The sequence below is a fragment of the Cuculus canorus genome, chromosome 5 (genome assembly GCF_017976375.1).
Source record: "Cuculus canorus isolate bCucCan1 chromosome 5, bCucCan1.pri, whole genome shotgun sequence".
Classification (NCBI taxonomy): domain Eukaryota; kingdom Metazoa; phylum Chordata; class Aves; order Cuculiformes; family Cuculidae; genus Cuculus; species Cuculus canorus.
Window position 1 is genome coordinate 10,912,347 of NC_071405.1, and position 26,604 is coordinate 10,938,950.

The 26,604-nt window shown below is 37.6% G+C and overlaps 2 protein-coding genes across 2 annotated transcripts in view; one reads left to right on the forward strand and one right to left on the reverse strand.

Moving 5' to 3' along the window:
• METTL15 (methyltransferase like 15) overlaps positions 1 to 19,943 on the reverse strand; it is a 95,300-nt gene extending 75,357 nt beyond the window's left edge. Inside the window, exons 1-2 of the mRNA XM_054067252.1 lie at positions 19,705 to 19,943; positions 18,405 to 18,684 (exon numbers count right to left, since the gene is read on the reverse strand). Of these exons, the coding sequence (XP_053923227.1) occupies positions 18,405 to 18,684; positions 19,705 to 19,928 (504 nt within the window). The 5' untranslated portion in view covers positions 19,929 to 19,943. The remainder of the gene's footprint in view (positions 1 to 18,404; positions 18,685 to 19,704) is intronic.
• A 1,429-nt stretch (positions 19,944 to 21,372) lies between these two features.
• Positions 21,373 to 26,604, forward strand: part of KIF18A (kinesin family member 18A) — a 37,443-nt gene continuing 32,211 nt past the window's right edge. Inside the window, exons 1-5 of the mRNA XM_054067253.1 lie at positions 21,373 to 21,426; positions 22,148 to 22,548; positions 23,219 to 23,376; positions 24,481 to 24,585; positions 25,259 to 25,369. Of these exons, the coding sequence (XP_053923228.1) occupies positions 22,221 to 22,548; positions 23,219 to 23,376; positions 24,481 to 24,585; positions 25,259 to 25,369 (702 nt within the window). The 5' untranslated portion in view covers positions 21,373 to 21,426; positions 22,148 to 22,220. The remainder of the gene's footprint in view (positions 21,427 to 22,147; positions 22,549 to 23,218; positions 23,377 to 24,480; positions 24,586 to 25,258; positions 25,370 to 26,604) is intronic.

Below are 26,604 nucleotides of genomic sequence, written 5' to 3' on the forward strand. Positions count from 1 at the left end.
TATCTCAAAACACAACAACAACATAAGCCTGTTGAACTCCTAAAATATCACTGCATACAGCATCCTTTCACTAAAAGGTTAACACAAAAAAATCCCACACATAACAACTGGTAATTCCACCAAAATTAAATATTAATAAAATTCAGATATTGAAAGGACTGAATGCAATAGGTAAGTATTTACACAAAAACTTGCCAACCGAGGAGTCTATTGAATGAAATTAAGAAACAAAAGACAGCAAAAGACATTTAGCAAGTAAATTTGTTTGAAAAAGAACCTTTCTGCTCTTTCAGCATTAACACTTGTTCTAATTTAACCACAGCCAGGAAAACTTAGTAGGTTTCACAACTATGATTTAATGGTTGCCTCCAAAAGGATTCGAAAAGGACAACATGCTCCATAAGTGCTGCATACACCACCAGTATTACAAAAGAGTCATGGAGTCTCCTGAACTTGCAAAATAAAAGAACAGCTCAATTTTCATGTTCATTGATGGAAACACAATATGAACCCATGATTGGAGGTGATCAGTAGTTTCCTCGAATGCACACTATAAGAATCCAGTTCGCATTCAAAACAAGGGTTGTGTTCATGCCCAGCTGCTCCAATCAAAGCGATGAAAATCTATTTAGTAGGAAAGACAATGTATGTGTGTAACTCAACTTGTCAAATCAACTGAGTGTATTCACTACCTTTATCTTTCACCCTGCAACCTCCTGAACTAGGATATGAATGCATATGCAACCTTCTCAAGAAGAAACAATTTTTAAAGCATAAGAAGTACATATATGTCCAGGCACGTCATGTTCTCACAAATGTCTGCTGATGTCTGGCCATGATGTTCAAGCCTCAGCTGCTTCAAAGGACAGTAGTAATGCAGAATGTCTGACCAACACAATTGGCATTAGCAATATAATTTATAATTATTTACATCCTTTTACTCAAAATGTATTTCATCAAAATTATCGTGTGAACATTTTAGAACTTAGTTTGACATGGTAAGTATTAGCTGCAAGCTCCATTTCTTAACATAACAGAATGAATATATATTTACTGTGCTAAGAATCACTGTTTTACACAACTTTTAATGCTTAAAATAATTGCATGGTTGGTTTTCATAACTTGCCCCTTGTATTTACTCTTTTGCTTTTCATAATTTTATATTTTAAAACACTACTCAAACAGAAAAATCATAATGCAAAGAACCTGACTTGAATAAAAAAAAAAAAATTTCTAAACCAGTTAGGAAAGTTCTTTAAAAAAACATAAAAATCATAGGGCTAAGAGCTTATTTCCACTACTTATTGGCCTCTTTGTTAAATTATTTTAACTACTACAGCCACTGAAATTATTCTGAAATTGGTACCTTAATTGTTTCATGCCTCAGTAGGTGTTAAATTTTATCTTCTGGATTTTCTAAATGCCAGCTCTACTAGGTTCTGAGCACCTACTCATGCCCACTCAATTGAGTCAGGTCAACAGGAGAGAATTTTTGCATAACACTTGCTGAAATGAAGTCTTAATTCTCAAATTGCTGTTTAATATCTTTACCAATCATATTGACAGTGAGATTGAGTGCATCCTCAGCAAGTTTGCAGATGACACCAAGCTGAGTGGTGTAGTTGCCACATCAGAAGGATGGGACATCATCAGACTGGAGAGTGGGCCTGTGAGAACCTCATGAGATTCAACAAGAATGAACAGGATGAGAACAAATAAGAAAGTGTCACCACTTTTAACTCTAATCAAGATTATATAAGCAACAATGCACGTGTCCAAGGAAAAGCCATTAATACTTTACAAAGGAATCATACCACACAACTAGATACTACTACTGTCATAACAGTATAACAGAGATTGTAACAGTTCCCAAATCACCAAGTTTAAAATCCAAGCAACAAGACAGAAAGACTCCACAACAGAAATCTTTTCCTAAATCTGCACTGAGCAAGAAAAGTTTAGCTGAAATGGAAGGTTTTTATCTGATTTTATTCTATCTAGGAATTGGATATTTCCAGTAGATGTTTATTTTCCTTGGTGGCTATAAGGCTTTGCTTTCAAGCTTCACTGCTGCTTTCAAGTTCAGAAAGATGCTATGAAATATCCTGCTTTTTTTCCTCTTAAATAACAAATCTTGTGGCCGATTTCTAGTATAAACATTATTTTGTTGACCAGATTCAAAATATCTGAGCATCTTCACAAACTGATGAAATAGAACAATTAACTACATGAAAGATAAGCCATAACCCTATTTAAAAATAGAGGAGTTTAAAACACTTTAAATATACGTAAACCCAAACGAGTAAATATTTTGATTGTGAATAAAAGTACAACTGGGGAGAAAAGATGAACTGCTAGAAAAGGAGAGGAACTGGATAAAATTAAGGTGAAAAAATCCAAAGGAAAAATGCATGAAGGAGCAAATTCTGTAGAAAGGAAGGCTGAAAATGAACCGCATCAGTAAGCCTCGCATTCCAGGGAGAAAGTAGATGTGAGGGAAATCTATAATCCAGAAAAACAAGAAAAACACATTCAAAGAACAAATTGCAGAGCTAACTGAATGATCATTTCAGGAGAGAACAGAATACCTTCCGTCACTACTGCTTTATATGAATCTGGGCTTAGCTGAGGACAAGAAGATAGGAGATGTGAAAAAGGAGTCCCTTAGGACACATCTTTCTGGCCCAATACAACATCCAAAGGCTTCAGCAATTTTCTGTGGAGGACTATTAACGTTGCTTTTGTACAGCTGTAGCAGATGGTATGATTCACTTATCTGAAAATACAAGAGCTTAGGGAGCCCGATGATATTATCAGGCATCAAGTAAGAACAAATAAAAGAAGTATCTTTCATGCAAATATTGAAACTATGGATATCACATTGTGGGGAGAGTGCTAACGCTTAATACATTTTTTAAAAAAGATCAATCAAGCTTGACAAAAGACTAGTCCAGTGATGTTACATGAATACAACCCTCAATTTTTATTTCTTTTTCCTTTCTGCCCCCTCACAGATGTCTTTGAACTACTGTCAAAGCCTTAAAGGCAGTGCAAGGTAGAAAAATAGTTATTCTCTACTTCCCCCTTCAGTTAGGCTTCCATTAACACCTGCTGTTGGGCACTGCCAGAGACTGAACTCATGGTCAGGTACGTTTCTGATGTGAAATAGTATTATATTACTGATGGTCTTGTGATTCAGCAAGATCTTTAAAGAGCTTAGGAGAGAGGAAAAAGAATTAATACGTAATAAAATCGTGTCCTACCTCCTCAAGTCTCTAGAAACTTCTTCACCACCCTGGCTACAGTATTTCTCGCATACTGAATGAAGAAGCATAGACAATTTCTGCAAGATCAAAAATACTACCTCTAAGGTTTTAAAAATAAACTCAGTTGAAAAGATAGCCAGCATCTATTCAAGTTTTCACTCAGTTCTCAGCTGGAGCAAGCAGTCTTACACAGAGCCAGCAAGGATTTTTTAAAAATACAAATTATTTAAAATAAACAAATAAATAAATAAATCAAATCTTGCTTTTCTTACAAGACCTTGAGGTTGTTTTTTTTTTTTTAATGAAATGCAGACAGCTTCAAGACATGTCCTGTGTCATCCCACCCATATAGCTCTTTACCTCCTCAAGCTGCATTATGGAAAGAAACACACACACAAAGGAACTAAAGAATAGCAAGAAGAAAGGCACCAATCATATTGGAAATGACTGCCATCACCTGGGGATGATGGGCAGGCACTGGGATAAAGAAAAGCCATTCATCACTATAAAGCAGGGTATAACACAAGATGAATATTAAAAATTAAAACTAGCAAAACTGAAAATGCAATCTGCAAGTCAACACAAAAAATATATCCATTTTTCAAGCTTAATCTTTAAAAAGTTGTGACTACTGCTTACAAAAGTTTATGAAAAGTTAAAAAAAATATTCATCGGTGCTAACAGGGCAGACAAAATCCTCAAAGGACTCTAAACATCTGTAAATTCACAGGCATGGTAAAATGCATAATGACTGAATATCTGACCTAGCTTCGGGAGGATGGAGAATTCAGAGGACTATAAAAATCATAGAGAGGATAGAAAAAGAAAATGGCAATAGCAAGTCAAGTCAACAGAAATAAGATCGTAAACCACACAAATTTTAACAGCAAAGAACAATTAATGTAAGTTCCTAAAAACAAAATGCTTCAGTGGAATGTCAGTCAGTAACACAGAGCTGACAACTGTGCTTTAATTAAATTTGAGACTGTTACCAATTAGTTAGTCTAGAGCACTACAGGCTTCATGCTGCCTATGACTCAGTGCACTGACTCATCCAGCAAAACTTTTCTTACAGAAGAACTATCCAGGCACCCACAAGGATGCAAGATCAAAAGGAAAGTAGTTTCATTGACCTTCTTAGCAAAAGTCTTGTTTTAAATTTAGATGACCAAAAGCATGTACCAACACAACTTTTCAAATAGGTTTACAAAGGAATGATTTTCAAGAGCATTGTGCAAACTCCATTTCAGATAAACATCTCAAAAAACCAAAATAAAAGTAATGCTTCGTACAGTTTGAAGCTGAAGCAATTTTAAATCTATTTTTTTATAAGCTGCTCAAGTAGCATTATTTATTATTAATAAAATATCTATAATTTTTCATTGAAAGATCCTGTTTTCTGCTGCTTAGAGTCTTGACTGATTTTTATAATTGCAGGCTAAAAATTTTCTACATGAGAAGTAAAGTCCTTCAGCTGATGGTGGTGGGGGAGGGTGCGTTCCCTGTTCAGGGCAAAAACCCATCTGCTTCATCTTTAAAATTATAACAATTCTACCACTACACTAAGTAGTAATGGCATTTTCAAGTTCTGAAATAAAGTAAAAGGAAGATACTCTAGTGTGAAAAACTCTTCTATTGACATTCCCATGCACCTCCCAAAGCATACTAGATTCAAAAGCAAGACTTCTGTCCCAGTAGTTCTTCATGAACTATGATGTCTAAGCTGCCAAGCACAGGATCTCAGAAAAGGAAAGCTGTCTCCCTTGCTTTCTCAGATTCCACTCTGACAGCACCAATCCAGAAGGAGCAGTCAAAGAGTGGATGAGAAGTGTCCAGACCCAAGACTGACAACCTGTTGAGGAGCAGCCCTACAGTGCATCTGTACAAACTGATGTAAACATCTCATTGTTTCACAGAACAACCAGCTGCTCTCTATTATCTTCAGCTCTAGGGATACACTGGCTCTGTAGTCCCAGGTTGGATCAGCTTGCTTATTCACCTGAAAACCGAGCGCAAGTAAAGTGAGTTTTGGTGTGAGCTCGCTCCACGGCTGCACAATAAGCAGAGCAAGAGTGTACACTTCGCTATACTAAAGCATATGGAGGACAGCGAGATGATTCGAGACAGCCAGCATGTCTTCACCAAGGGCAAGCCCTGCCTCATCAACCTAGTGGCTTTCTATGATGAGGTGACCACATCAGTGGACATTGGAAAAGCAATGGATGTAATAACCTGGACTTCTGTAAAGCCTTCGACATGGTCCCTCGCAACATCTCTCTAAACTGGAGAGATATGGATTTGACGGGTGGACTGTTTGGTGGATAAGGAATTGGTTGGATGGTCGTATTCAGTGTAGTGGTCAATGGCTCAACATCCAGATGCAGATCCGTGATAAGTGGTGTCCCTCAGGGGTCCATACTGGGATGAGCGCTGTTTAATATTTTCATGGATGATAGCGACAGCAGGATCAAGTGCACCTTCAACAAGTTTGCAGGTGATACCAAGCTGAGCAGTGCAGTTGACACATGAGAAGGATGGGATGCCATCCATAGGGACCTGGTCAAGCTAGAGAAGTGGGCCCGTGTGAACATCCTGAGGTTCAACAAGGCCAAGTGCAAGGTTCTACGCCTGGGCTGAGGCAATCCGAGGTCAATACAGGCTGGGGAAAGATGTGATTGAAAGCAGCCCTGCAGAGAACTTGGGGTGGCTCATTGATGAGAAGCTCAACACGAACCAGCAATGTGTGCTCACACATAAGATGGATATGGTACTCTTGGAATGGGTCCAGAGGAGGGCTACAAAGATGATCAAAGGGCTGCAGCATCTCTGCTATGAGAACAGGCTGAGAGAGCTGGGGGTTTTCAGACTGGAGAAGAGGAAGCTCCAGGAAGACCTTAGAGCAACCAAGAACTCTAGATCTTCCCAGAAAAACTGTGACCTCAACCTCTTTGAAAAAACAGAAGACGCATTTCCACCTGGGCATCCAAAGCAGAATTTTTTTTTTATTGATGCCTCTAAGTTCTGCAAAGTAGAAGCAATATTACTGAGCTACATTACAGGACAGCTGTAAAGATAAATTCTATATAATGAATTTGAATGAATGAATTTATCTAGGAAGATAACTCATGAAGAACCCAAATATTGTAGGGATATAACCAAAGAGAAAAAAACTGAATTCAAAGCAGAGTCTGAATAGCAATCAGTGTATAAGACAGGTCTGTGTACATGAACAAAACCAAATAAATAGCTTATTCACCCAGCACCCTCTGGCTATGCCCACCTTAGCAAGTCAGTGCAAGAAGGTTATTAAAGAGCAGAACAATTGTTTAGTTTGAGCCCCTACACACATGCCAGAGATTAACTTCAGACCATTTCTACTTTGGTTCTTCAGGCTGAATTCAAATTAAAAGTTGGAGCATGAGATGCACTCTCAGAATCCATCTCCTGGTTCAGTCTGAAGAAATCCAGTTTGTGTACTGTAATGTGAACCATCTGCGTCAAGAAGAGACAACCAATATATTCGCTCAAAAGCAGATTCTTTACTCAAGACCTGAAATGCTAATGCAGATGAATCCTTGTTGTGCTAAAACCAAAGTGAGGGCTTTTTTAACGGAGTTTTTTTAAATATAATTTTTAAACATAATTGTGTTTTTAAACGTATTTTTTTTAATATGTAATTTTAAAGCATTTTCCAAGGGAAGTTCAGGAACAACTTACGCAATCTGGAAAACCTTTAAATGCCACAACTACAATGACAATTGAACAATTCTGTTATCCTCTACTGCATTATTAAAACCCTACAAATTAGAAAACAGAGGACATTGAAGTGCTTAGGGACATGGTTTAGGGAGTGTTAGGAATGGTTGGACTCGATGATCCAATGGGTCCTTTCCAACCTTGTGATTCTGTGATTCTGTGACATAAACGGTATCTGTCATGTTAAGAGACATTTTTCATATAGCTTAGACTTTGGTTAATACTTACATGCTATCCCAGTTATCTTCCTTTCTCTCCAGTGAGTTAAGATTGGATGTAAAACATAGACCATTGTGTAATGCAACTTTTTTTGTCTGTATCTGTACAAACAATACTTGTTCAACCATAAACCAATGATGAGACCGGCAGTTGTAGACGTACAGACTAGAGTTTAAAAGAACTGTATTTCGACATTTGCTCTAAAAAAATCATTTTTACTAATGCTTCAGAGATGCCAATTACAGAAATAAAAAATACCACAGAAAGTAATCTTAACTAGTTTTCTTTCTATAGGCCAAGAAAGCTTTTAAATACTATTGCTGTAGAAATCTAGTGCACTTAGTGTTTCTTCATTTTTTTATTATGCCACATCAAAACCCTCTCTAGTTAATAACCATCTAACCTATTCTAACCCATGGTAAAAACATCTGAAGAAATTCATAAACCTAATTACTTAAAAAATTAAGGTAATTTTTTTAATGTCTCACCAAGAAGTAAAGTAGTACAGCATATCCTAATAACTTGACAGTGTCTGCAAAATTCTTCAAAAAAGGAAATCCAAACAGATCATCTCACCATGATAAAATAAGCCAGATGAGTCTGCAAATATTTTATAGCTCCTTAAAACACTGCAATGAATCACATCTTGGACATTATCCCAAATGATCTATGCAACATGAAGGAATCCTATTAGTGTTATAAAATATAAGTATACTAAAAAGCTCTTTAAAGAAGATAAAAGTAATATTGAGGAAAAAAACCCACACAACTAATTAAGCGCTAGTTGTGTCCAAGTAAGAGTTTACTACTTCAGAAATAGTTTACATTCTATTAAGAAGGGCTTTTCAATGTGATACCATTTCCCAAGGTCACTTTGTCATTTTGTACCTTCCCTAGATAACCGCTTATAAATTCAAGGCCAGCAGAGGTCTGCATTCAGTCCTGCTGAACAACTACCCACCTACAAAGTTCATTCAAAAAAAACCCAAACAAAACCCAAACAGATAAATGCTCTCTACTCAAACAAAACATACACTAAGTACACTCCCTTCAGACTTCACAATAGCGACAGTCCTGGTTTTAGAGAACCACAGCTGTCAAAACTTATAAAATGTTTAATCAGATTGTATTTCTAGAACTATTAGAATTCTAGAAGTATTTTTGGTAGAGCAAAAATATCCATGGGAAATCAGGAAGTTTCTTTGAATATTCCTCCTTTTCTACTCTGTCAGGGGTACATTTACTGCTCTACTAGAAGCAGTGTCATCTGTTGAATGAACATATCCTATGAAAGCAGAAAAATGTGCAGCTTTTCAAAGCCATTTAACAAGGACTTTAGACTAATCTTGAAAAGCAAACTCTAACTACCTCCCCCTAATTAATTTCAGAGCAGGTTTCTATATATTTAAATTATTATATTTCTCAGTTCTAAGTGCGGCTTCTTCAGATAACTCAAATGTCAATGAAGGATAAGGCTCCTTCATCCTCCTCATTTATCACAAATCTTTTTATTTCACCTAGTACTAGGTCCTACCTAATTTAGACATGGGATTATCTTTTTAGTTTACTAGTCACAACTACCTAAGAATTTGCCCTTCGCTCTTGTTTAATATATAAAAATTTAAAAGACATACTTCTTTTATAAGCCTGCCAAAAGGCATGCCTTTTAGAATTATATTAAATAAAACGGATTGTCAAAAAATGTTGGCACAGTGAAACATGCTACAAAGTTGGTTGCTTGTGGGACCACAACCAAGATTTCAGTACAAAACATCTACTTTTAGAGAAATCCTGGAAGGGTTTTAATATTTCCTTAAATAAATTAAGACACTGTACACACTCAAAGTCACAGTTGAAAAAATATTAAAACATACACTTTGCTGTTATTCACATGCAAATAAGAAACATTATCCTAGGACTAAGAAAATGAGAGGTCAAAGATTGTCCAAGATATTCTTGCATTATTATCAGAATATTTTTATACCATTGCAATTTAGTAAGAAGCATTATTTAGTCCTGAGCACACTGATAACCTTTCCTCCCTCTTATGAGAAGATATTATAAAGGGATTAAAAGGTCTTATGCTTTATGAGATCACCTGCCAAAACACAGAGAGGACTAAAAAAACCCCAAACCTTACAGTTCTACGTTTTCGCTAATGGAAATACACTCATATAAACCTTTTCTCCTGGTGTCTACTAGAAAGAAGAAAAAGGAGGAAATTAAGTGCACTGCAAAAAAGAATTTTAGTTGCAAGCAAAAATTACCTCCTATCAGTTCCATATAGTACATGTCTTTTATCTATGTAAAAAGTTATCACATGTAATTTGAAAAATAAGGACTTACAGGTGGAACATAACTGGATTGTATTTTTTTCCAAAAGCACCTTTGAGAGATTATGAAATGATAAAAAAGTTGTTTACACTCCCAAGTCTAACAATCAACATCACAAAAACAAACTGAAATAAATTCTTGGCATTTTGTAGGAAAACAATCTTCTACACATAACATATTAAGTACAATATAAGTACTGGTCTATTCAACTATTCGGCCTAATGCTACCAAAATTACCTATTTCTCACATTCGTTTCATCAAGATGCTAACAGAGGCTGCTACTAAATTATACTAGTATACAGCTGAAACATCTCTAACATCACTGACTAGGTCTACATGCTCAAGCACTTCAGTAATTTGCATTATCCACCAACCATCTCTACATCATTCCACACAGAGGGGAGAAAAAGCTTGTTACAAATATGGTATTTTGAAGCACCCATCAATCATAATCATTCGGTATCCTCAAAATTAATTTCAAATCATTTTTTTTAACCAAAGTTCAATTTTCTGCTAAATATGAAACAGCAACTTTATAGGCGAGATACTCCCTTCTTCAATTTTTGTAGTAAAACAAAAAAAAAAATTACTTTCGTTATTGTTTTGCCTTCTTCACTTATTTTCTAAACCTGCATACCTAATTTGTCACCTTGATTCTACAGAACATACCGGAATACTCCACCTGTAAACATGTATGATTTATCTTAAAATACGCGATGGCTTTCTCAGTCATTAACTGTAGGTCCTTCATAAAAGGCTGGCAGAAGTCCATCCGATGGGGTAAACCATTCTAATCCTCACCTGTTCAGAGACAAAGGAAGCCCATTCCAGACCCTCTGATGTACACCAAGTGGCATTCCATGCCAAATGTGAAACCTGCCAGTCAAACATTGTTTTATCCAAGTGAAACATCCAGATCGATTTCCATGTTTTAATGCAACAGAACAGATATGAGTCCTTTTCCCCTTCCCTCGGAGATGAGAGGTAAGAGAAGCAAACAAAAACCACCACCTGCCTTTGGCAGCTGCTTTTAGGCAGCTGTGGCAGGCCTCACTTCACTATGCATTATTTACTTTATTCATTTTCCTAAGAGTAATGTTGTCTGGAATTAGATTTAATGACATTATGACTCAAGCACACCATTATTAACATTTCCATAGGAAATTAAAATTTCAATGTCTGAATGACTTCAGCTAATCACTAGACTTAGCAAGACAGAGCTGATTTCCTCAGCTACCTCAGAAGAAACTTCTTTCCTCAATTATAACTGAGGAGACGTTCCAGATGCAATGAAAATTTTACAAAGGTTCAACTGAAACTATCATCCATGCTTTAATATTTATGGTTAGCCAACCTAAAAAGGCCATGTACGTGTTTCTGGTAAGTCTTCGCTGTGAAGTGCCTACAGAAATTAGAAATCAGATAACACAGAACTTGCTATAGAGATATACATTATAAATCAATACTAGTTGATTCCAGCGTTTTAAACAAGTACTAAGAATTTTCCCAAACTGCTGAGCACCAGCAAACACCACTGCAGTTAAGATGATGCAGTCAGAAACTCTGAGAAGAACAAAAAATAAAATTAAAAAAAATAATATTTAAAACAACGAGACCATACATTTGGGTGACTTCAGATACCTGTTATTTTTAAATATCAGATTTGGTAGTTTAACCCTCTAATTATCTCTTCATGCAGAACCTACCTGCTGCTACTGAAAACAGGATTACCTTAAATAAAGAGCAGAAAGGAAAAAAACTGCAGGTATTTCCTGTACTCTAACTGTGATTTTAAACCCGTAGCAATATTTTGTGCGGTAGAAAAAGTCTGTATTCCTGTTTGCAAACTTGAATTCAAATATTTAATAAGAAAGCTTAGCCAAAAGGCTGACTAAATAAGACACAGTACTAGATGGAGAGGAAATGAGTAGCTACATGTATTAATTATCACCCTTTCTGGGATCACAGGCTCACTCAAGTTAAAATTTAAAGGGCTTAGATTACTTTCTGGAGAATTTTATTAGTTTTCCCCAAGAGGTGCAAAGACTAATGCTGTCACAACAGAAAAGGAGAGCATATACAGCGTCATTACAAGCTGAGTCACCCAAAAGCACTGAATCTTGCTTTATTATAACACAGCATCTTAAATAGTCTCCTGAAGCACCATCATTTGTTATGCAATAGAGTGATAACGGCAAGCTAACCCAGTATTACAATAAAATGAAAACTGACGCATCTGCAGAGTTGTTCTCAGTAGGCAGACCAAGTTCCCTTACTGGTCTCATTGGAGATAGCAGCTGCAGGCTTCCCTTCCTCTACTGCAAGAGAAAGAAGCAGAACAAAGTTGGTGAGAGATGTCTTGTTACTGTTGACAACATTTAGATATGCCTGCTGAGAGCCATGCTGCAGGTGGAAAGAAGAGGTGGTTGGGCCTATGTCCAAGAACTACAACCAAAAGATTCTTCCCTCTGCAGCTGTAGCAATCAACTTAGTACTCCCGCCCTCCCAAGTTTTCTTGTTACTTTAAAGAGCAAAATCTTGAACTATAATAAAGTAACATATGTAGGGGCTTCTTCACCATGCATTATTTGTATCTTGCCATCATTCAGATCCGATACACTAATATTTTTCAGGTCCTGGTATCACAGTCTAAAAACACAGCAGTATCAGCTTCAATAATGAGAACAGATGTGCAGTACTCTCAAATATATCCTATATGTTTTATTTCATCTGTCATTAGGGAATTTATGATCCTTGCATTTTGGGGAGACCCACTGCAAAAGACAGCAAAAGAAGAAACTTCAGATAATTAAAGAGCGTGACGGGACGTTCTCTGCTCCCTCAACCAACAAGTTGTTTATGAACACTAGCTCCTGTCTTGTCTTCTTCCCTGCCGCTTCTTTCCTCTCTCATCTCGTAAAGGAACTCACCCAGATGCAGATACCGTAGAATTTGCGTGACATTTGCTGGCATCACTTCGTTAAATAATACCCTTCTCAGTTATAAACTAAGCTACTTAAGCAATTGGGGTCTGGTTTTCCAAATCCCCATGTAAACATTATCACAATAAAACCAGATAATATTGTTACTTTAAATAATAAGTATTTAAGGGACTATCTTGTGAATATCTTAAAGCTATTTTGAAAATATTTTGGAAACGTTTTCCATTTTCATGCATTACTTTCAAGAGCCACCTTCACCAAAAAAAATCTCCTTTGAAGTATGATTTCAGACAAATATTTTAAACGGTACCACCTGATGAGACTCCATTTAACAAGTTTCCTGTTACACACAACAGAAAATGAATACACTTTGCATACATATGCACTCAACACACATTTTATTACACATCACCCCATACAGCTGTGATCTGAAACCTGTCTAGTCTCTTTAGTAAATTCACAATATACATAACCAGGAAATCAGGCAAGACAAGAATGACTGAAAGGGCACACAGGAACTACATGATCTGCTGAAATAACTCTCAATTCCCCAGTAACGCTAAAGTATCACAGAAAAAGTGTTCTGTAATTCCTGTTCTGTATTTTCAGAATTCCTCTCTACGAATGTATTGCCTTTTGCAAGTTTCAGTGTCCCTTTTTCCTGATTTGCAACAACAGCTGATCTTTATCACGTGCTGCTGCCACTGAAGAAATAACCATACAATTTGCATGTGGAAAGACGTTTTCAGTACGCTTCCCACAAAAAACATAGAGTTGTTTTCACAGCAAAAAAAGAGTAAATAAATCACTTTGTCACTAGACTTACTTTTAATTTACAAGTCCAGCAGAAAATAGGCTAGAATGATAAAAACAGTTACTAAGTCCATGGAGTGCTGTGCTTTTCCAAAATAAATATTTCAGCATTTATCTCATGACGTAATTACTATTCTGTGCCAAACTTGTTATTTCACTTGTATCCTACAAAATACCTCACACAACTTGAGAGCGCAGAATTAATTTTTCCAGTTCCCTTTTCAATTCCCATTTATCTTGGATGCCCCGTGGAAAACTTCAGTTTGGAGAGCTTTTAGTGTAAACGGGTTGTTCCAATTATAAATTATTTGCAGATGGCTGTGGAAGTACTAAAGTACACTGGCCACCAGCGTAGCCATGTAACTATTTATATATCATGATACTTGGAAACCCTTCTCACAAAACAGAAGTCCACTCTGCAGGGTGCTGTACAGAGAAAGGTTATTTGTCCTTAAGAGCTTACACTCAGTATAAGGCAGAAAAAGAAAAGGAACACCAGTGTACGGAAAAGGATATAAAGTAAGACAATAATTTGAGAACAATAGACTCTGGTTTTGCACACCAGTAGTCTACCTCAGCTTCATGTGTCATCTGTTACTTGACTGACTAGCTCCGCAGAACAGGAAGGAAACGACTACTGTCCAGTTCAACAACATCCAACTGCAGCAACAGAACTTCATGAGATGAAGGGCTACTGTCTTCAAACTAATTGCAGAGCTCAAACAGCACTTCAATGACAAAAGAACAATGTCTGAGAGACAGCACTGTCTTATGCTTCCTCTTGCTATTCTGGAAGGCCCTGCTCATACTCTCTCAGATGAAAAAGAATCACTGGATTCATGAAAACAGATCCTGAGAACAATGTGATATATACCAGAAAGATTGAAAGGAATGATCATGGTAAAGCTGGATGTTTTCAAGAAAACACTGTCTCTTTCTAGAAGCTAGGTATCAGTTATTTTCAACACAAAGAGCATATCCCCTTCAATGAAAGCTGGATAGTAAAAATAATCTGAATAATTTTATGAAGAATTAACTGCCTCATTTTTTCACACAGAAATTAACATCAGATAAAAAGATCATTTGATATTAACTCTGATTCTGAGCAATCATTTAAACACTGGAGGAAAGGGAATAGTCTAATTCATTCTTGCTCACCTCAGGTTTGACCACCTACTATCTAATCGATATTAAACAAAAGCTTCCAGAAGTTTAATAAACCAAATAATACTCCTAGAGCTCACTGTATCTCCAATCTAGTTTATTCCAGATCATATTTAATCCAAAACCATACATGTCACCAGATTACAAACTTCCCTATTAAATCCGAGCAGGGTACTTTTTGTTCTAGTTAAGAGCTTAAATAATATACATAGAAGCATGCTGATTGCACTGAAGCACTATTAAAGTAGTTTCACAGAGCTCTGCAACCTGTAAGAAGCTTTGTTTCGAGACCCCTACAAGAACAATTACAAGTTCAAAGATTCATCCTCCAGCATTCACACTAGAACTCACTGTTAATGAAATTCTTTTTCACACTACTACAGCCATATGGTGTGGAAGAGATTCACATCTCTAGTTAAAAGGCAAGTGACGACTGCAAAGTAAAAAATAGGAAAAAGTAGGGTGAAAATTGGAAAAACATACTTCTAGATGCCCAAAGACGTTCCTTCTTAAAAGGTAAGCTTGGTTCTTCACGTTCTTTAAAGTTGAAGAGAGCAGAGAAAACTCAAGCTGCCCAGACAACTGCAGAAACAGCGGTCGAGTATGCATAAAGAACTCTAGCAGACTGAGAAGACTAAAATGTAGTTTAGTCAATACAGTAAACTTAAAGAGGAAATTACTTGCATGTGGATTTACTGAGGAGAAGTGAGGTAGATCGATAAAAACTAATTTGTACAATGTACTTCAAAGACAGGGCTACTACAGGGACTTTGTAAAAACAAACTCTAAAGCAATAAAGAAGATTCAAAGATAAGTGGAAACACTGTTGCTCAAACCCCTGACAAACAGAGTCCACAAAGGAGACCGTCAACAAGAATATTCAGTAGGAGGGTACCAATATCTTTATCTTAGCTGTGACTCACTCTTAAGTAACATTTATTTTCTTAGGAACCTCTATAAGTAAAATGAAAACCCCATTCACTGACCAAAACCATTTAGAGAACGTTGTCTTTCTAGTTGGATTTTCTTTATATTGGCAAGTCCTTGTCTTAGGACACAAGAAGAAAGGCCCTAATCGGTTCTTTTATAACCAACAATATAACTGTGTTAAAGATGAGTAAATGAAAACTGTGTGTGCGTAGGAGAGAGGAAAGCAGGAAAACAAAATCCAAGATCAGAACATTACCTCCTCTGTAAACAAAATAAAGTGTTTGTGAACTTCATAGCCATAACTGTAAACATGTAAATTGATATGATAGTCCTAGTTCTGTATCCAAGTTAACAGAAACAGCAGCACCATCCATGTCGGCGAGAACAGTCTCAGGCTTTGTTTTAAATTACACTGACACTTCTCTAGCAAAACTCAGTTGACACATTATATCTTCTTGCACACTACTTATTTTCAAAATTTCAGGCTCCAGAAACTGCGGCAGATATATGATTTACTCTGTCCTTAAGAAAAAAATGGAAGTGCTGTTTTCATTTTCAGTTATGCTAAACAGGCTTCTGTTTACAATAAAGGCTTCCGTTTGAGGTAATACACTTGTGTTCTCTTATGTCGGTCATCAGTGGTTCACCACCAGCTTAAGAATCTGCAAAATCATGTATACACGGACATGAAAAAAATCCCACCCTAATAATAAGCTATTTTACATTCATAATTATTTAAATTCTCAAAAAGTCTTCAGGGACAACAATAGTTTTCTCCACAGCTTATAACCAGGAATAGGGCTTTTTGCAAGCTCTGTCAGCAAAGAAATTTTTTTTGTATCAACCAAATTTAATTAACAGTCCCCCCATCAACCTCCTCTTAATTCTTACTTAATTGAAAATTTACACAACTGGAAAAATACATGCAGTGTCACAATTTATATGTACATTTAACACGTGAGAATTTCATCATAGTTCTGACACATGAATAAAATCTGAACTCAATGTTCCTTATGTATTTCACTAGTTCAGCCATCTTCAAAAATAGGGCATGTGCAGGAGCAAAACATGTTCCAAAATTACCTACTGGGATTCTCCCTGGTTTCCAAAACACTTAAAAAGATATGTTGTGTTCCAAACAAAATAAGTTCTTACAAGGCAATACAACAAGATTGGAACACAATTTTTTGGTTTCTGAATCCATCTGAAACTTGCTGTACCCTTTTGCCACTGCTGGATGACAGTCTTTCTGAGTAAAAATTAATAAACGTAAGCATACTTATTTACGTATCATTTCATTCTTTGTAGTAAAACTGTACATTGATAAGACTAAATTAATAAGATTCTATGAAGCTAACATAAAAAGATTCTATGAAGCTAACATAAAAATAAACATATATTCAGACAAAAGCATCTGAAATGTGAAGATCATTTAAGCATTTAAGTCGTACAAGAAAACTTTCAACTTAATATTGTACTTAAGATACACCAGGTGACAACTATTTCACTGTGTAACATTTTTGTAAAGGGAGTGTGTAACAGTACGCCTACTCTGCATTCAACAGTACAATGTAGAGACATCAACAGTGGAGCATAAGAGAGACTGTAGCTACCGCAGACACCAAAAGGAATCTATTCACGGTACCATAGCCAAATAAGACTACTCATAAAACTTCCACAATACTGACGCTAAACCATTTCTGGTACCACACATAGTCATTTCTTAAACACAGTACCTCTATGGTGCACCACGCTATGTGGTGTAAGCATATTTAGGCGAGCACAGTGCGCTCAAACCTACTAAAACTGTAGAAATAAGTATCTCAGAACAAGTATGATAACTATGACTTTTGGACATACTAATTCATACACAAAAGGAAGAGAGCTCTTCCCAAACTGATGACTATTCTGGTCTAAGCTAAAGTAGAATCAGATTTTTAACTTCAGCAAAGTCTCGTCTGAGTAACTTGATTTTCTCAAAGTTAACTGCATATTTTGCAGTGCTTCTCCCTAGAAATGATAACACAAGGCACTGGTATGCAGAAAGGCCATTGTTTATGCTTATTCCTACAGAAATCAAGGCCACGCTTGAGCTGCTGAAATGCCATAACTCAGAGGCGAAAAAGGGTTACGCCTGCAGGGAGCAGCAGATAGGACACAGGTGACCCCAAACTAACCAAAGTATTCCATTCCATATATGTCATACTCAGTATAAAACTGAGGGATCACAAAGGTCAGTCTCTCTTCTTCAACTGCCAACCTCATCCATCTTTCTGCTCTGATTCTGGATCAATGTGTTCCTGAATCCAGTTCCTGAGTCCAGCTACCCTCCTGCCGTCGATTCCAGCGTGGGACCTTTCCCTGTGCCTGTTCTGCAGCATCTGTGGTAACAGTCATAGAGTTGGGATGAAATTCTGTATATTTTTATATATTTTATTATTAATAGCTTTCTCACTATTATTATTACTATTGTTTCATTAAAGCTCTTTTAGCTTTAGCCTCCAACCCATGGGTCCTTCTTTCATTTTCCTCTCCCCTTTCCCAAGAGGGTGCTGGGGGGTGTGGAACTGGGACTATCACGGATGCTGAGTTTAGCTGCCAATCAAGCTGGGCTCGGGCTATACCATGACAATTACATAACCATACACAAGAACTTCCTGCTACTATTAGTAACTAACATAACACTAGAAATACACAACAGCAATCACGCAAGATAAGTACAAAAGCAAGAGATTATTCAAATACTTAGTACAGATTTAACAAATACTGCTTATATGGGGATTCAGGCATACAGATACCAGATTTTTATTACTATGAATAGAGCCTTAATTTGAATTGTAAAACAACTCAGAACCTTTAAAAGATGTAACTGATTCTTAAAGAGCCTCCCTTTATTCCTCAAAACAAGTTATCCCTACGTTGCACAAATTTTTCTGCTGGACTGCTACTGAACTACAAGCATTCAATCATTTCACTCACCTGGCCTGGCTGGGGGGATAAACAATTAACAACTTCCTCCACCATCACTGGTATATGCAATCTTCCAAAACTATTCTCTTCTGTACCTTGAAGTAACTCTTCAGTTTCATGTTTCTGTATGGTTTCTTCCTTTAACTCACAGTCAGAAAGTTTTTCTGCTGAAGAATGGATCCTTCTCAACACAGCACCCACATTTATTGAATTCAGTTTTAAGTTGCGCAGAAACAAACATTTGTAAACTTGGCACAGACACTGAGATAACATTTTGGAGTTGATCAACCTAGAAAAACAGTACATGTAGAGAATTACTTTGAAACAAATATTTGGAACTGCAGGCTTGTTTAAAAGACAAAATGAAAATGCTAGAAATATCGCATTAAAAGATGGGCGGTTACACAGATCTGTCATGTAAGCAAGAAGTGAGAATCTCTAACTTGTTTTCAGAATTTTCAATGTTAACTAGCAAGTAATTGTATTCAAAGAGCTATGGTTTAATTGTCAGAACGAACATCATCTTTTTATTGCCAGGACTCCAACAGCATTACAATGTCTCAGAAATGCTAATACTAAATGACTAAACAAATCTGAGCACAACCAAAGGAGTGACTTTACTTTCAAACTGTTCCCCTCCATTTTGCCAAACACAATGAGACACTTGCTCTGAATAGTGGCACTCTGCTTACCAAACACAACGTATTTCTATCAAAACAGGAACCAAACTGTAGTCATATTTAAGACACTGTAGCCATATCTAAAACAGTACTATATTTAATATTACAGGCGTAGCAAATATATGGTTTTCATCATGCATTAAATCTTTTAATACGAAGTATTTCAAGCACGGCCAGAGGCAAGAATTCTCCAGAGTATAACTAACTCAAATAATATTCTAAATACTGGAAATATTAGAAGGGTTATCAATGTAGTTTGCCTTAGAGAAATTATTTTTTTCCCCCTCTGTTTCTCCAGAACACTCCAAAAACAAGTTAGTAACCCACTAGTTAAAGGCTACACGACTTAAGTAAATGTTAACCTTTCATTAAAAAAAAAGAACGTAAAGTTTAACACGCGATAATAGTGTTTTATTTAGAAGATAACTGCATTCCTTTATGTAGGTGAGATCTTCTGTAATACTCAATTGCATACTCTCTCCTGCCAGGCAATAAAGGTGTTAATGTTTAACATAAAATCATTCACAAAGACGCCACCCTAGATTCACACCATTAACTGAAGGACAGTCTTATTTTAACAATCAGATTTTTATGTCACATTTTGCTTGGATTTACCTAGCCAGCTTTACCTGGTTTTCTGCATAGATAAAAATGCGGAGTCATCCGCTCTGGAAGGTTGCTCTCCTGATAATTTAAGCCTCAACTGGGTAGCGTTTCTCCTAACCTTAAATTTGGAAGAATGTACCATTCTGTAACCTCGCACAGACATACAATAGCCCTGAGGTTTTGTGATGAACCACGCTGCCTCTACATAAACTCTTTTATGAAGCAGGTGGAGACCAAAAATCATCATTCAGCTTGCACTATCCCATGTTGGTAGAAGCCCAGGAGGTGCTGGTAACACCAGGGAAAAAGAACACTTTGCTTAAAACTAGTTTCAATCTATGGAATTAGGAATTTATTCTCCTAGAAGCATGACACCAAAAGTGCCAGCAAATAAACTCCCTAAGACTTGTTTTGGAGTTTTATAAAGTAAGCATCCTTTATCAGGCCCGGGCAACATGAGGGAGCACTCCCCATCAATGAGCTACATTGAGACAATAGCTGGTTACAGAATATATTTCCCACTTATATGTAAATTTTTTCCCACAAGTTTTATGCATATTCTATTACTTTCCAAGGTCTGTTTTTAATGTTATTATGCACATCACAACAGTCAAAACTCTTACTACTTTGGAGCTTTGGAGCCAGCTCTGCTGACGTTGCATTTAAGATAGGGAAAGGCTGCAAACAGAGATGATTACAGAAACAGACACACCTGTTCAGCACAGATCATACTTCACACAATAAGTTATCATCTCCAAAGAATGAATAGCATCTAGGAAAAAACCACTCTTTGAAAGAAAACATACTATCAGGTGGTCATTCTGTCTAAATTTAAAAAAAAAATGCAACTACTTACATGAAACTAAATTCCACTAAATCAAAAACATCCCACTTTTTCTAACAGGAACGACTTCCTGTATCAATAAGTAGACACTGTAGTCTCTTGAGGTACAGCTCTTAGGGGGCACTGGGCACAGCCTGCAGAGCAGGACTTGCCCTGAAGCGAAGGGCAAAGGCAGCTGGGGAATAAGAGGAGCTATTCATAAACACTTGTGGTGACAGGATGAGGGGGAATGAGTGTAAACTGGAGAGAGACAGATTTAGACTAGACATAAGGAAGAATTTCTTCACTATGAGAGGGGTGAGACACTGGCACAGGTTGCCCAGGGAAGCTGTGGCTGCCCCATCCCTGGAGATGTTCAAGGCCAGGTTGGATGGGGCCTTGGGCAGCCTGATCTAGTGGGAGATGTCCCTGCCCACGGCAGGGGGAGTGGACCTACACGATCTTTAAGGTCCCTTCCAAGCCTAACTATTCTATGACTCTATGAGTCTACGATTCTACAGAGCTCGTTCCCAGAGGCGACCGGAGAGCTGCTCGGTGCTGCTGGGAGCAAGGGGCCGCCTGCCCCAAGGGGAAGCCCCGTCTCCCGCTACTCCCAACACCTCACCGCGCCTCTCCCCGCTCCCCCCAAGCCCAGGACAGGCGGGAAACACCGTACGCTTCCCACACAGCTACGTAGGAGCCTCCACGCTCGCTCCCACTATGCCAAATACCCAACAGACCACCACTACCCCCACCTCAGCCTCGAGCCCGGCCTCGCGCCGCCGCGCGCTCACCTCGGTCGCCGTCGCTCCGGGTGACGGCACGGGCGCGGCGGCCAATGGGGAGGCGCGGTGGGCGGGGCCGCGAGTGTTTGAATCCGGACGGACGGAGCCGGCGGCCGTTGCGCGGCGGCGGCGTTGAGGTGAGCGGTAGGGATGGAGGGCGAGGTGGGAGCCTGCGGCGCTTCTGCCGTGCCGCGGGGCTGAACTTACCCGCGGTACGCTGATCTGAAAGGGCTGGGGCGGGCCCTGGTTCCCGCTCCTCTGTTTCTTTCCCGCTGCCGGGCGGCCTTAGTGCTGCTCGGCTGAGAGAGGACAAGCTTCACCCCCGCCCCCCCCCCCCCCAAAGCTGAAAAAGCATCGCTGGGAACCTTTATTTTGAAGGCCTGTCGTTAGGAGCGAGCACCCTTCAGCTGTCAGTGAGGGTGGCCTTTTAAAGGGAGGTTTGGTGTTGACACCTACGGCACGTGTGTCCGCATTCCATGCAAATTCCGTTAAACGCCCTTAATATCTATTTAAATCGGCCGGAAAAACACCTGCTTTGTTTTGCGGAAACACAATGCTTCATTTTCAAGCTTGCTGTGGAATAAAAGAAAGCTAGTGGATGAATTAAGAGCTTAACTTCTTGAAATAAGCTTGCAAGCTTAGCTTTCTTAAAGCTGGGCTGAATTATGTCAATTTTAGGTCAGTTATAGTGCTTTCCGAAGCTGTGTGATCGCTGTAGTGATTTATAGGGCTGACTAACAACGGCTGGGCAGATCCAGTCCAGGCACAAGATGTTAGTCCTGATTAAAGGTGTGAATTATTTGAGTGTTTATATTTAAAATACAAGGCCTTTCATGCTTTGTTTTTTTTTTTCCTCAGTTTCAGAAAAGATTCATCTGCTTGATCTGGAAGAACCTTCGAAGTGAAGAAGGGAGACAAAAGGGATATTATTATGTCTCCCACTAAGGAAGACGATGTCTGTAACCACATCAAAGTGGTAGTCCGTGTCCGTCCAGAGACTCAAAAGGAAAGAGATGGCAACTTTAGCAAAGTTGTTCATGTTGTTGATCGCCACATACTGGTCTTTGATCCAAAGGAGGAAGAAGTTAGCTTCTTTCAAGGGAAGAGAATGGTCTACAGGGATATTAACAAAAGACAAAAGAAAGATCTTAAATTTGTCTTTGATGCTATTTTTGATGAAAATTCATCGCAGTTGGAAGTTTTTGAGCATACTACCAAAACTGTCATTGATGGCTTCTTCAATGGATATAACTGCACAGGTAACTTTGCTATTTATCTTATTCAATTCAAAAACTCCAATAAATTCCTCAAAGTTTCTGCCAGCATATCCCTCTGCTGCAGAGGCCTTAAAGGCTGAGATGTAAATAAAACAGTTTTAATTTATAGATGTGAGAGGCTGACTTTTTGGCCTGTAGAACTTAGGATTGCTCTACTCGGTTTTGAAAATGAGTTCATGTTAGCATTATAATAAACTTCAGAATTTGATGCATGGTTATGAGACAAGTCCTCTGTAAAGAGTTTACTCAACCAGAAGCAGTTGTGTCACTGAATATGTGGTAGCCTGCTTTATAAGCTCTCTTTAGGAACCATTTTTCTAATTGGCAAATGGAACATTGTGAGGAAATGAAATACCTACAATAAGTTGATGGCTTAAAGTTATAAGAGTAAACAAATATTTTCATGTAAATTGCAAATGAATGAATTTTAAACTGAAAATTCAGAAGTAAATCTGATTTTTGAAATAGCTTTCTGATGATAGCTGTAAAAGATAAAGCTAAGGAATAGGAACCTTCATCAGTTTCTGAAAACAGCTGTGCAGAATGACGTGTGTTGTGTGAGTGTCCATTTGAATTCTGCATTTCTGACTACCTTATTGGTATAAAGTACATCTTTATGCTTTGTTTTCTTTTTTGTTTTGTGCAAATTCAGTGCTTGCATATGGTGCAACAGGAGCTGGAAAGACTCATACAATGTTGGGTTCACCTGAAGATCCTGGAGTGACGTATTTTACCATGATGGCGCTTTATAATTACATGGATCAAATAAAAGAAGATAAAATATGCAATGTTGCAGTCTCTTATTTAGAGGTAAGCCAGTTCCTGCATTTTGTATGTTGCTTTCGATAAGGCTTATTTTTATTAATAAGGACAAGCTGGTTTTTCATTCTTTCCACCTGTTCCTGGGACTCTACAAATTGTGTCCCTGATAGGGATGGAATGGAACTATGCTCAACAAAGTCAGTGTTATTCATAGGCACTTGTTACTGTCACACAGTAGGCTGTCCGAAGAGGACGATCTCTACTAATACATTCACTGAACATTCTAATGTTTTGTGATCAGTCTTGCTGATCAGTTATATGTCTCTGAACATCTGTTAATAATATCTTTTTGGGGATATGTTTCAGGACTTTAAAATAAAATCATATAAGCACTGTGAAATCACACTGAATATCTAATTCTTTTTTGATTGTTTCTTAAATATTTCAGTTTATTTATCAGTGATACAGTACGACTACTTGAACTGGAGCAGCTATGCTAATAGTTAGCTCTTCACAAGTATTTGTTTTGTTCTCTGTTGTCACCTTTTCTTCTTTCCAAGTTTTTTGCATCACAGTTCTGTTTTACAAGTAACTGTCTTGGCACTGCTATCAAGCAGTAGTAGTAAAACTGTGAGCTTCTAGCCCCCTCAAAGTTGTAATGGAAAAGCAGTTAGCATTTGGAGGAGAGAGGGAAGAAGGAAAAGTTTTCTTTGCCACGTGCCATGTCAAGTGCTGCCACAGAGCATGAAATAAGATACGTAAGAATTTTAACAGAAGAGCGTTTAGATTAAGAAATCTACTAAAGCGTGGACTATAAAGTGTAATGCATGACAATAAATGCTTTGGATTCATACTTGCAGCAAAAGATTTTTTTGTGAAAAGTAAACTTATCTTTTTAATAAATAATAAGTACTGTTTACAAGGAAAGAGTGACTCTCACTTCAATGGCTAATAGCGTTCACACAGATGGAATTAATTGAGTATTTCAAACTCAGTGTAGGAAAATTGCTTGACAAAAATTCTACAAAATGAATTTGTTACCTTAATTTAAAGAAGTATTAAAAAAGACTGATGACTTATGATTATTTGGGTTTAATCCTATCAGTTGTGGTAGGATAGTTTTCTTAAAATCTCTTAAATTTCCTTTTGAAGGTCTACAATGAGCAGATCCGTGATCTGCTGGTGAACTCGGGACCTTTGGCTGTTCGTGAAGACAGTGAGAAAGGAGTGGTAGTTCAAGGGCTAACACTGCATCAGGTATGTAAATAGATATTGAAATTGAGGAAGCCTCATGATGTGCAAGTTGTATGCAACTTGGTAATTACCCCTGTAGAATTTTTTCTGGTCATAATGACCAGTACCTTAATAACTTGCAAACCTAATTAATGAATTATTGAAAAACATGTCTTTGAAAAAGGTGCTAATATTCATTTGTGTTCTTGAAAACAAATGGATAAGAGTTTAGTCTTTCTTATCAAAAGGATACCATTGGTTTGATGCTTCAGGTTGTGGAAGATTTGCTCTTTGGCTAAAACATCTTAGCATTTGTTAAATAAATTTACTGCCTTCAGTGCTATCCTGGAATGTTTTGCAACTTTGCAAGTCTTGTGTCTGTCTCTCAGGATTGGTTTTGTATAATAACCATGTTTGAAAAATTTCACTTTAAATTACTGTTCCAGGCCAGTGTAGTAATTTGGCAAAGTCTGTGACAGAACTTAGTTTTCCAATCTGGAAATAAACACTTGACCTGTTGACGGATGGACGGTGCGGGGGGGTGGGGGGGGATGAAGGTAGTATATCCCTGTTTAATGCATTAGTACAAGAAATATGAAGTCAATCATTATTAAATAAGACTTAGAACTATGTGTAGATCTTCTCTAGTTTATGAAAAAGAAAAAAACCATGCTTATCTTGTGCTCTACCCTTAAAGCCTAAATCGGCAGAGGAAATCCTTCAGATTTTGGATTATGGAAATAAAAATAGAACACAGCATCCCACAGATATAAATGCCTCCTCTTCCCGGTCCCATGCTGTTTTTCAGGTAAGATGATATAGCAGATGTACAGTGGTCATTGCTGTGAGGTGTAGTTGTTGTTTAAAGTTGAATACGGTGGAGGGGTGTTTTATTTTTTAATGTGTTGAGCCTCAGTTTGGGTGAGAGCAGGTGGAAGTTTTCCAGTTTATCCTTCCTGTTGACTTCTCATTGCTTGCAAGTATGTAAAGGTTCGTAGTGATTATATCTGAAAATAACAATTTCAATGGAAAGCTCTCTAGTTCTAGTAGTTTGAACTAATATTCCTTAGAAGAAATACCTTTTCCATAAAAACTATAATTTTGTGCTTTCAATATACATCTGTATTCTACTCATAAACTGCGGGTTGGGGTTTTTTAACACTTCCTGGTTTCATGTTATTGCTTGGTGTTTTTCTAGGAGCAATGTTTAACAGAATGCAGTTATACCTCTGACTATAAACTGAGAATCTCCAAATAGTACTTTCCCATCCTGGTTATTTCACTTAATGTTGATACTGTTAATACTAATGAGAAAACAAGCTAATAACAGTGAATGTGTTAAGCAATATAAAATATGCAACACAGCATAAGTCACTCTTCTAAAAGCTTCTGGGTTTTTTTACACCTTAGAGTTCTGTCCAAAATTGCCTTTCCTGGTTTTAATTTCCCCTGAGATCTTGCCCATGGTTGTACATTTAAGGCAAAAACTTCAAAGCTGCTCAGTTTGAGAGCTGCATTGTTGTTGTCTGCTGCCTTTAATAAGGCACAAAGTGCAGCACCACGGACTGAGATCACAGAGCTAGCTGCTGATTTCTGTTTCTTTACTTGCTGGGCTGGAGTTTCTTACTGCCCTTACTTTTACTCAACAGCAAAAAGCTCTGGATTGTCTTACCCAGCAGGCTTTGCATTCTTCTCAGTTCATTTCTGAATGTGGCAAGCAATTAAGTAAATTAGGTGAATGTTGCAGACTCATAGTTACCCTTAACAGGAAGACCAACAATTCTGTGAACAGGGATGCTGGAGAATGTTCTCCAGCCTCCATTCTGTGTTTATTCTGACAGACTGATCTCACTAGATATATCTAGTTATTAGCAGAAGTTGCCTATTCATCAATTAAACTATACTGGCAAAACTAGTATACCTGTATCTCGCCACCATTTTGTTTAAACGTATGAGGAAAAAATGGAATGGTGTACTCAATCAGACCTAGACTTCTTTAAAAAGTGCTTCGTTTCATACTGTTTCAGGCATACAGGCAGAAAA